This window comes from Malurus melanocephalus, unplaced genomic scaffold, assembly GCF_030028575.1.
Source record: "Malurus melanocephalus ecotype Western Australia unplaced genomic scaffold, MMel_1.1 scaffold_759, whole genome shotgun sequence".
Classification (NCBI taxonomy): domain Eukaryota; kingdom Metazoa; phylum Chordata; class Aves; order Passeriformes; family Maluridae; genus Malurus; species Malurus melanocephalus.
In genome coordinates, this window is record NW_026623991.1 from 51,173 (window position 1) to 61,996 (window position 10,824).

At 53.7% G+C, this 10,824-nt stretch overlaps 3 protein-coding genes across 4 annotated transcripts in view; 1 reads left to right on the top strand and 2 right to left on the bottom strand.

The window, feature by feature from the left end:
- Positions 1-4,004, bottom strand: part of EMC1 (ER membrane protein complex subunit 1) — a 12,818-nt gene extending 8,814 nt beyond the window's left edge. For both annotated transcript variants that reach the window (XM_057384962.1, XM_057384961.1), the window contains exons 1-8: positions 3,866-4,004; positions 3,626-3,750; positions 3,336-3,401; positions 3,119-3,212; positions 2,393-2,521; positions 2,125-2,251; positions 1,275-1,424; positions 275-442 (exon numbers count right to left, since the gene is read on the bottom strand). In XM_057384962.1, coding sequence (XP_057240945.1) covers positions 275-442; positions 1,275-1,424; positions 2,125-2,251; positions 2,393-2,521; positions 3,119-3,212; positions 3,336-3,401; positions 3,626-3,750; positions 3,866-3,957 — 951 coding nt within the window. In that variant the 5' untranslated portion in view covers positions 3,958-4,004. The remainder of the gene's footprint in view (positions 1-274; positions 443-1,274; positions 1,425-2,124; positions 2,252-2,392; positions 2,522-3,118; positions 3,213-3,335; positions 3,402-3,625; positions 3,751-3,865) is intronic.
- Positions 3,956-6,533, top strand: MRTO4 (MRT4 homolog, ribosome maturation factor). Its single transcript, XM_057384960.1, has 9 exons — positions 3,956-4,017; positions 4,061-4,116; positions 4,341-4,399; positions 4,501-4,604; positions 4,689-4,770; positions 4,986-5,053; positions 5,365-5,516; positions 5,968-6,044; positions 6,226-6,533. The coding sequence occupies exons 1-9, from the start codon at positions 3,956-3,958 to the stop codon at positions 6,382-6,384; spliced, it is 819 nt and encodes a 272-aa protein (XP_057240943.1). The 3' UTR covers positions 6,385-6,533.
- Positions 6,534-6,610: 77 nt separating this feature from the next.
- On the bottom strand, positions 6,611-10,028 carry AKR7A2 (aldo-keto reductase family 7 member A2). Its single transcript, XM_057384968.1, has 6 exons — positions 9,819-10,028; positions 9,184-9,288; positions 8,563-8,659; positions 8,366-8,465; positions 7,929-8,058; positions 6,611-7,375 (listed from the first exon to the last, which is right to left on the bottom strand). Exons 1-6 carry the CDS (start codon positions 10,011-10,013, stop codon positions 7,214-7,216), a joined length of 789 nt encoding a protein of 262 aa, XP_057240951.1. The 5' UTR covers positions 10,014-10,028; the 3' UTR covers positions 6,611-7,213.
- Positions 10,029-10,824: the final 796 nt, after the last annotated feature.

The following is a 10,824-nucleotide window of genomic DNA, read 5'->3' on the forward strand; positions in this document are numbered from 1 at the left end:
AAAAAAAAACAAAAAACCCTCAAAACCCAAAACCAAAAAAAAAACAAAAAACCCTCAAAACCCAAAACCAAACAACAACCAAAGAAACCCCAACAACAAAAGAAACAAGACTGAAACGACTTCTCATAAAGATGCAAACACTTGACTTGACACAGGTTTTTGAGTCATTCTGCCCAGAATTACTGAGATTTTTTAAAACCTGCCAGCTGGCCCAAGAGTTTGAAGGATTTTCAGCTGTCCTTGGCCCTCTCCCTGGTCCATCTGTCTCAAGTACCTGCTGGAAGTCCCGGAGGTGGCTGAGCAGCCCCTGCTTGTACTGCAGCAGGGAGAAGTGGCTYGGGGACAGCTGCAGGAAGAACTGAGTCCGTGAGGCACCAGTCACACTGGGCTGGGTAGCCAAGATCCTGGCCTGGAAGTCATCTGCAAACTCCAGCTCCAGGGACTGCAAGGGACACAAGCACAGGAGAGCTGCTCTTCACTGAGACCAACACCTTCCTTCCTCAGCAGCAGAAAGAGATTCCTGGGGTCAGGGCACAGAGCAAGAGCAGGGGGGCCCAAGCTCCTCTGGAGCAAAGCCCTGAAGACATCAATCCAGAAGGAATAACAGATAAAAAGCTTTCCCACTTCTCCCTCAGTTTATAGATCAYGATCCCCCACTTCTAACCATTCTCCAGTTCACCAACAGGCTGGGTCAGGCACCAGATCAGCTGGGCAAGGAATTCCAGGGAATGTTCCTGCAGCACTGATGCCTGATGATTTTTGCCTTTCCTTTTTATGTACCCTTTAATATTCTTTTGACCCTTTAATACATTTTCAGTACCCTTTATGCATCCCGCTGTATCCTTWGCCTGTATGCTTGTAATYCTGCAGCCTGATATTCCAGCTTAGTTTAGGAGTTCTGCTGGCCAGARARACCAAAYATYCTCAGGAARGGGTCAGYRTGCTCTGTGCTATCTTAAACCTGAGGCTCCAGCCTTGGGTGAYRCCTTCTGTCCRGAACATCTTGTGTAAACTGGGYTCTGGYCTCATCCAGGGTGGGKTCTTTAGAAKAGGGGGACATTACTGCATTTGTTAAATTTCTYATTGGAGAATYCTARATAGATATGCTAATTMCTGAAATCTATAAAACTTGTRTCTGTGCTATACAYAGGTGTCCATTTTCCATCGAGCTGTGCACCTGGGATCCCAAACACTGAGATAAAACCCTTTTTATCCCCTTAACCRTGTCTGTGTCATKATTGAAACTGGCCAAYCAAGGCACCAGCACAGCTCACCTGCAGTGGGATGTGCCTCATGTCCTGCTCAGTGTCCAGGGCACAGGAGTGCAGTGAGTGTGTGGCAGTGTCCAGGCACAGCAGCACAGCCTCGCCCACCACGGCACAGGAGCCCCGCAGGTCCCGCAGCCATGGGGCTGCCACCCTCACCTGCACAGAGACACAGACACACAGAGCCAAGGCTCAGCAGTGCTCAGCCTTCACACAACCAGCAGGGACACAAACAGCAATTTAAATCACAGAATCACCAGGCTTGGAAGAGACCTTCAAGATCTTTGAGCCCAACCCACGCCCAACACCTCAACTAAACCACGGCACCAAAGGCCACATCCAATCTCTCTTTAACCACATCCAGGGATGGTGACTCCACACCTCCCCAGGCAGACCATTCCAATGCTTTATCACTCTTTCTGTAAAGAACTTTTTTCTAATATCCAACCTGTATTTCCCTTGGTGCAGCTCAAGGCTGTGTCCTCTTGTTCTGCCACGTGCTGCCTGGAGAAAGAGACCGACCCCACCTGTCTRCAACCACCTTCCAGGCAGTTGTAGACAGTGATAAAGTCACCTCTGAGTCTCCTTTTCTCCAGGCTAAACAACCCCATGATTATTTTTACCCATAATTGGAGGAATTAGCCCTACCCTGAGGGCTGTGGGGTAATCCTGCCTGACAGCTGCCACTCCAATTCAGTTTGGCTTTCAGAGCCACAAAATGCCTGGTTTGAAGGTAATGTCTCAGGGAAAGGGAGAGTTCTTTTTACCAAAACAGCAGCTGACTCCTCTACCCAGCACATGACAGGGCTGGGAGCAAGTTTGTTAACCTCAGATGCAGCATTTTAGCCAGCCCCATTACCTGTTTTGTGATTTCTCCATCTTCTACATTGAACGTCAAGATGTTCAGGTGGCTCTGGGGAACRATGCCAAGCACATGGATCACTCCAGTGCCCCGGGAATACAGCAGCTGGTACTGAGTGCTCTCACTGCAAGASAGGCAGCAGCCATGAGGCATCACCTCCTTACCCTGCTGGCTGCAGCAGCACAAGGCAGGTGCAGCCCCCTCCCCTGTGCCCTGTGCCAGGCTCCCTGCCAGGGCTCACACCTCTCCCTGAAGGTGTTCTCACCTTTCTGGCAGCTGCTCCACCCACTTCTGGTGCCCGTTGGACAGGTAGTGCAGAGACAGGGCTGCCTTCTTCAGCACAGCCACGTACTTCACTGCCTCTGGGAGCCCCACCAGGGCAGCTCCCTGGAAACTGAGCACAGGCACAAGAAATTAGGGAATTACATTCCTATTTTACCCTGGAAAGGTCTGGAGCACCAGGAACGGCTGAGGGAGCTGGGAAAGGGGCTCAGCCTGGAGAAAAGGGGGATCAGGGGGGACCTTGTGGCTCTGCACAACTCCCTGACAGGAGGGGACAGCCAGAGGGGTCAGGCTCTGCTCCCAGAGAACAGAAGAGGGAATGGCCTCAGCCTGGGCCAGGGGAGGTTAAAGGTGGGTATCAGGAGGAATTTCCCCATGGAAAGGGTGCTCAGGCCTTCACAGGGGCTGTCCAGGGAGGTTTGGAGTGTCCATCCCTGGAGGTGTCCAGGGAAGGCCTGGATGTTGCACTCAGTGCTCTGGGCTGGGGACAAGGTGGGGATCAGTCACAGCTTGGACTGAATGGCCTGGGAGGGCTTTTCCAACCTGTGATTCTGTACAATGTTCAGGCATTCCTAAATTTGCTTTGGAAACTTTATATCTGGCTAACCTTTCTCTACAATGTAAGTCCAGACCAAGACCATGATCCATTTTTTTCCTTCCCAGAGCAGCACTACAAGGAGAAAACCCCCATGCATTCAGGTAACCCCACCTGCCAGTGTCCAGGGAGGTCTCCCAGTTCAAGCCCCCGATGTTGGTCTCCCAGGAGCGCAGAATCCGCCCAGCGTTGGACACTGTGATGGCATCTGGAAGGGAGGGGAGAGGGGAATGAACACAGAGCTCCTACCCACCAACAAAGGGATGGGTTCTGCAGGTCCAATCTGTGCTCCAACACCGGCTCCACATTCCAGGAGTGCTGCCAGCCTTACCCTGCCCATGGATCAGCATCGCGTCGATGGCTCCTTCCGGGGTGCCCTTGTCCACATGGCGCCACACTGCGAGAAACAGAACCATGGGAGAGCGGCGTTTGTCCTCACTAAGGCATTTCTGTGTCATTATRTTTAAATCTGAGCCGCTCACAGAGTCAGCCCTAAGGCAGAGCTCTGACCTGCCGGCTCAACCCTCCCGCCCGCCAAGGCACAACCAGCAGCGTTAACCTTTCCGCAGGAAAAACCAGCACAACCGCAGTGACCCTCGKCCCCAAAGCGGCCGCACTCACGGATTTCGCCGCTCCGGGAGTTCAGGGCGGCCACCACGTTCTCCTCGGTGGCCACGACGAGCTTCTTCGAGCCCTGCGAGGCCTCCAGGGAGGCGAACTTGAGCTTCCCCACATACTGCTGCCTCCTGCGAGAGGGAATGGGAGCGTCGSTGAGAGGGGACCGGGGCGGGAGCGGCGCAGCAAGCGCGCGGCCTGCCCGCGGGAGCGGGGAACCAGCCCGGCGAGATACCCGGCGCTCACCAGTCGAACTTGCCCACTTGGTCCTCATAGACRGCGGCGGCCAAGGGCACCAGGACCAGCAGCAGCTGCAGCGCCCGCGGCCGCGCCGCCATGACAGCGGCCCCGGCGCCCGGGGGACCTTCGGAGCCGCGGGGCTGCCCGCGCCGCCGCCTGTGCGGGGAAAAGGAGCCAGCGCCGTGGGGAGCGCGCAGGCAGCGCGCGGGGCAGCCCCGCCCGCTCCCGGCAGCCCAAGTCCAAGCGGGACCGCAAAGGTGGGAGCGGGACCCCCGCACCCCTAATCCCGGACACCCTGCCCGGGAACTCCCTCTCCCCACCCCCTTCACTATCCCCGTCGCCTTCTCCGTCCCTTTCCCATCCCCATCCCTCGTTCCTATCCCCATCCCTCGTTCCTATCCCCATCCCTACCCCTGTCCCCTTCCCCATCCCATCCCCTTCCCCATCCCGCCCTGACCTCTCCCCGCTCCGCTCCCCGCAGTGTCCCTGACGCGGACGCCCCGCAAGGGGTTGGAGGCCAAGCAGGCGCTGATCACCGAGGTGAGTCTGGCCCGTGCCCGGGCCCCTCTCCCCTTTCCCTCTCCTCCCCATTCCTCCCGTGCTCTGTGCCCGTCCCTGTCCCGGTAACGGCTCCCTCGCAGCTGCGGCGCTGTGTGGACACCTACAAGTACATCTTCGTCTTCTCCGTGGCCAACATGAGGAACAACAAGCTGAAGGATGTGCGGAACGCCTGGAAGCACAGCAGGTGGGCAGGGGTGCGGTGCAGGGCTGGGATGCCCAAGGGGGTGAGCTCCAAGGCTGAAATCCTCCTCCTCCTGCTCCTGGGCAGGATCTTCTTCGGGAAGAACAAAGTGATGATGGTGGCACTGGGCCGGGAGCCGAGCAGCGAGTACAAGGAGAACCTGCACAAGGTACTGCTGAGGGTTCTTCTGGGTGTCCTAAAGCCCCACCTGGCTTATTGCACATCCTGGAATAACATCCCATCATCACTGTTCTGTGGGTATTTTAATTGAAGCCATCCATGTCCTGCCATGAAGGGTCTGTTGTGGGTGGAGCTTTGCAGGACTGAGCCCTGCAGGTGAGTCCCCAGTGCTCCCYGATCCCCATGGATGCTCCTTTGTTCCAGGTCAGCAAACACCTGAGAGGGGAGGTGGGGCTCCTCTTCACCAACCGCACCAAGGACGAGGTGGATGAGTAAGTACCAGTCWGGCACAGCCTTTTTGTTGCCATAAAAGCCCTTCACCCCATGCTGCTTCCCTTAAAACAGGGATGATCTCGCAGGGCTTTTCCACTCATCTTTGTCAACCATTCCTGCGATAGCAGGGTGGAATCAYGGAAGGGTTTGAGTTGGGAGGGTCCTTAAAGCTCATCTCATTCTACCCCGTTGGACACTTGCAGGAATGGGGCAGTCACAACCTCTCTAAGTAACACCAGAATTCAGGGCAGGCTGTGCCCCAATCCTTATTTCCCCCAGTTGAAGCTCTTGTTGCCCATCTCTGTCCCAGATGGTTCTCCAAGTTCCGGGAGGTGGACTTTGCCCGTGCTGGGAACAAGGCACCCTACGGGGTGAGCCTGGACACGGGGCCCCTGGAGCAGTTCCCCCACTCCATGGAGCCACAACTGCGGCAGCTGGGACTGCCCACGGCGCTGAAGAAAGGTACAGCAGGGGCTGGGAGGGTCAGCTCCAGCTTTTGTCTGAGCAGGAGAACATTCTATGGAGAACATTAAATATAGAGTAAGATTTGGGTCTGGAGAAAACCTGAGGGACAACTTTCTCCTTGGTGGGCTGGGGCTAGAACTCCTCATGTCTTTCTTGTGCTGTTGTTCCCAAACTCACGTYAAAGGTTAAGAAAAAACTCATGCCAAAGGTTAAGAAACACCCRGATTTCTCCACACCACCATCCTTTTCCAGTGGAAACAGATGGGGTTAACCCACTCAGGAGCTAGTGTGGGGTTTTAGAGCTGATCTCACCCATCTCCTCGGGGTGCACTGATACTGCAAGGGAAGGTGTCAGCTCCAAGGGCTGGAGGGAGTCCTGGCTCTGCCCCCACGTTCCAGGGCAGTTCCCAGTACCTGGGAGCCTATTTCCAGGGGTTTTGCTCTGCAGGAGTGGTGACGCTGCTTTCGGATTACGAAGTGTGCAAGGAAGGGGATGTTCTCACCCCAGAACAGGCACGTGTGCTGGTGAGTAACACAAGAGCCCTGGTTCCCAACACAAAATATTTCACACAACTCCTGAAACTCAGCAGCAATTATTTTGGCTCCTGCTTTGCTGCACTTCCCACCTGAAAGCAGAATTTACTGTTTTGCTAAGCTGGGCATGGAGGCAGTAAAGCAGGAGTGACAGATTTGTGTTCTCTCCTAGAAACTCTTTGGCTAYGAGATGGCAGAGTTTAAAGTTACTATGAAATTTCTGTGGAATTCTGAGACTGGAGACTTCCAGAAGCTTGTGGGAGACACAGAAGAGGAGGAGGAGAAAGAGGAGGAAGAGGAGGATGAYGATGATGGCAGCAATGAGGACTAACAGCTGGGATCCAGACAGTTCTGTTTTAGGGACAAAAAGAGGAGGCTATTTCCTTTCCCTGGGTGCACCTGGACTGGGATGATCTTTATATAAAATGACCTAACTGTACTTTTTTTTTATATTTATATAAATATCTATGTAAAACTTCAGATGGTTRTTACTGCTGCCTGTTACTGTTGGTGTATCYWGGGATTTGAGGAAATGCCACCTCAGACATGAAAATTGGGCAGAAAGGGTGGAAATGTAATGCAACTCTGATAYGGCACMATGGGAAAGATGTTGAAGGTTGGTTATTCTGACAGAAGATTTTTAGCTCAATCCTTGGAATTTTGCCTCATCCCTAGACTTGTGCAATGCCAGGTTRGATGGGACTTGGAGCAACCTGGAATAGAGGAAGGTGTCCCTGTCAATGGCAGGGGGTGGAATCAGATGAGATTTAAGGATTCTCCAACCCAAACCATTGTGTAATGCTGAGATTCCCAGTCTYCAGGTGATGCCAAAGAGATGCCAGGTTCCAGGCACAGATGAGGTCTGCATTATAAAGAGGTTTTATTCTTGTATGTAATCATTTAAGATTTCACATTAAATCAGAACAGGGGTCTTGACCCCATTAACACGTTCATTTTCCTGATCAGCTGCATCCTGAATCACGGGTTGTGCTGGGGGAGCTGAGGGGCTGGGAGGGAGGAATGACTAAGGCACRGGTGTGGATCCTACAAAGCTTCACTGATTCAGGAAAAATCCTCCACCTGTCCCCACGTGGATGAGAGGGCAGGGTGGGGAGTACCTCTTCTGYTTGCAGAGCTGAGCTGGGTGTTCCAGGCCTTCCCTAGCGGAAGTAGTTGGGGCAGTCGTGTGCGCTCATGTTCCAGGCCTCRTCAAACGCCTGCACCACGGCCGGCAGCAGGGGACCCTCCTCGCTGTAGTTCAGGTTCTGCTCCAGCTGCTCCAGGTTGGACATCCCGATGATCACCGCATCTCCAAGAGAACCCTGCACAGAGATGGGACGTGTTGCTGATGCCTAAAGAAATGTCGTTCACCTCCCAGGCTACTGCGGGCCGAACTAAGCGTTTCTTTACTCTAAAGAACTTCCAGAATTAGGCACTGACACCACAAAATTTTGCACAGGACATCCCCAAATCACGCCAACTCCTCAAAAGCTGCCAAATCCTACTTTATGATGGGCTACAGGAACATKCAGGGGAGATGGGGAATACCAAGCATTAGTTTCTTAGTCCAATGAATCGTGAGTCCTCTTCTTGCAAGGAAGCTGAGTGTGGAGAACCCAAGACCCCAGTAACTGGCACCTAAAATTTTCCACTTCTTCCAATCCTGACCTCATGGGATACCATGGGAAAGGGTGCAGCTGCCTCACTTCTGCTGTCTGGCAAAGTGTACAGCCAATATTCACTTTGGAATGCCACAATCCCATGGGATTAAAAGATACCTACASTGAAATWTCCCTGTTAGTGAGCCACRGCAGCAGTGCCCAGCCCTGGCAGCASTSCCCAGYSCTGGCAGCAGTGYCCAGGTCAAGCTCTCACCTGCAGTTTGGAGTGGTTGTAGAGCCAGCGCAGTGCAGCAGATGCCGGGCTGGGCGCATTGGAGCCGTAAGCCTCCTTCAGAGCTTTTTCTATCAGTGCAATTCCCTCAAAATTGTGTTTTTTCCAGTACCTGCATGAAAAGAAATCATTCTTATTGCCCTTGGGACCTCTAGTYGGTTTTACATCTATATTCCACCCAAAAGGCTTTCAGAAAGCCTCAYAGAACTCTTCACAGCCTCCAAGGACTTCTGCAATCTCCCCTGGAGTTGTGAGGAAGCTGAGCCTAAAAACCACCTAGAGCTCAGTCACACAYCACAGCCCCAGCCACGTGTGCTGACATAATCCCAAACTTTGGTCAATTCTGTTTCCTCTCAGCTGACTAATAGAATGGATTTTTAATGGAGTCATTCCTGCTTGTCTGTCAGCTCAGGACATACCTGTCCCTGTAGGCCTGTGCCCAGTCATTCCCAAAAAATCTCCCAGTGGGCTGGCGTGTGTCCTTGTCCTCGTACTTGTACTTGCCGGTCAGCAGCCCCCCTGTGAAGGGAGGGAGCAGCAGGTTTGGGATGGGCTGGCCCKGCACAGCCCCCATTCCACAGGGTTTTGTCCCAAAGCCTGCCCTTGCCCCCTGTACCTGCCAGYGGGTTGTAGGCGTAGAAGCGCAGCCCGAAGTGCCTCAGGCAGGGGAACAGCTCAGCCTCCACCTGGCGCGTGGTCGCGTTGTACATTCCCTGCACGGGGTGGGAGACACCTCAAACAGAGCTCAGAGCAGAGCAGCCTCCTTGTCCCACTCTTCCCTGGCAATACCCATCAGGGAAACCAGCTTCACGTCACACAAGGTTAGGGTTTGTTCAGAAACAGACTCGCTGAAGGACTGCAAATGATTTAAATTCTGTGTCAGGGGAGTCACTGACTCCAGCAATGAACACACTGAGCTGTTTCTGAGCAGCGACCTCGTTCAGCTTCCTTAATTTCCTCACTGAGAGGGTGGTGAGGCACTGGAAAGGGCTGCCCAGGGAGGTGGTGGCATCCCTGGAAGCATCCAATGAACGTCTGGACATGGTACTCAGTGCCCTGGGCTGGGTGACAAGGTAGGGATCAGAGACAGCTTGGACTGGAGGTCTTTTCCAGCCTCATTGACTCTGTGACTTCCAGACTAACCGCAGCAGATTCCTTGTCTGTGTTTGTATCTGGCACACTGGTGGTTGGTCCCAAATTTGGGGAGCTCAAATCCAAGATTCTCCCCCTCCCTCACCTGGTACACCGTTGGCATCACCCAGTTGTTGTACTTGCAGATGGCACAGATCTCTGCCACCTCCCATGCGGCATAGTTTGACAGGCCAAGCTCTTTAAACTTTCCCTGCAGAGGAATAAAAGGAAATTCAGTTACGGTGTTTCAAAGTTCATCTAGGCACAGACAGCACAAGATGGGTACAGTRAAAAGGACAGTCACCCAGTTTTAGTCCAGGAGGGTTAATCCCTGTCCACCTTTTCTGACAAACTAAACTAAAACAAACTAAACAAACTAAAATCTGACAAAAACACTTCCCATTTTCTGCTCATTTGGAATTCTAATTTAAATGGTGTTAACTAGACTGATGCAACTCAGGAATTCTTCCCCCATTACCAGCACTAATCGTAACCCAGACAGTCAACAGGGCTGGAAGCAAAGTTCAGATGTTCCAACACTTCCGAGAGCTCTTGGGAACAAAGTGCATCACATGAACACACACAGAGCAATGGCTGCTCAGCTCTGCCCTGGGCTCTGTCTCCTCCCAGAGCTGCACAAACACAGCACTGCAGATGGGCACAACAGCAGCTCTGGTTTAAAAAAAAAGCGGTGGGAAGGAAGGAATCAAGGACTGTCCAGGCCTGGACTCTGCATTTTACCTCTTTGTGCAGCTCATTGCAGGCACGCAGGGTCTCCTCCACCGGGGTCCCGTGGTCAGGAGCGTGGAGGTAGAAGAGCTCCACACTCTTCCTCTGCAGCCTCTCCAGGGAYGTGTCCAGCTGGGAGCGCACACTCTCTGGCTTCAGCGTCTTCCCATCCCATGGGTTGGCCTTGGTGGCCACTTCCACTGGCATAGAGAGATGGAATGAGCAAGGACAATTTCAGCTTGGGGAGGGGAATGGGGATAAAGGACATAACACAAGTGTTTGAAGTGTTTCAGGGAAGATGCCTCTCCTCAGGAATCACGTCAGTCTGGCAGAAGAGGCTCGTCTCTGCARGGACTGCAGGTCTGCCCTGGAGAGAGAAGGTCTGCTCCTCAGAGTCCAGGGGGCAGCACTAGGAGGAGGGTCATGGCATCAGCCTGGCCTTATCCTAAGAGGAAGGGCCTGTGGCAAGTCCCTTTTCCTCAAGGAGGGAGTTGGCCTGGCAGGGAAGACCCCTCTCCTCAGGGAATGGACCCTGGGAGGGCCGTTGACAGTGGGGACCACCTCAGATTGGCAGGGAAGACCCTTTTCCTCAGGGAACTRGCCTGGGGGAAATCTGAGGAACTGACCCTTCTCTGCAGGGAATGGTCCCCAGGGAAGTCCCTTGTCCTCAGGGACAGTGTCAGCCTGGCAGGGAATGTCCCCTCTGCTCAGGGAAGGGATCCCAGGGAAGCTCCTCTCTCCTTGTCCTCAGGGAGGCTGTTAGCCTGGCAGAGGGGATTCCTCCCAGATTTGGGAGAACGGTAAAGGGCAGATTCCTCTTCTCAGTGCAGGAGTTCTGAGGCCATTCCCTTCTCAAGGTTTGTCAGCCTGGCAGGGAAGACCCTTCTCCTCAGGGCAGACTCCTCAGTGCAGGAGTTCTGAGGCCATTCCCTTCTCAAGGTTTGTCAGCCTGGCAGGGAAGACCCTTCTCCTTCCCCAGCAGAGTCCCATCTCCTCAGGGAAGTCTCTTCTCAAGGAG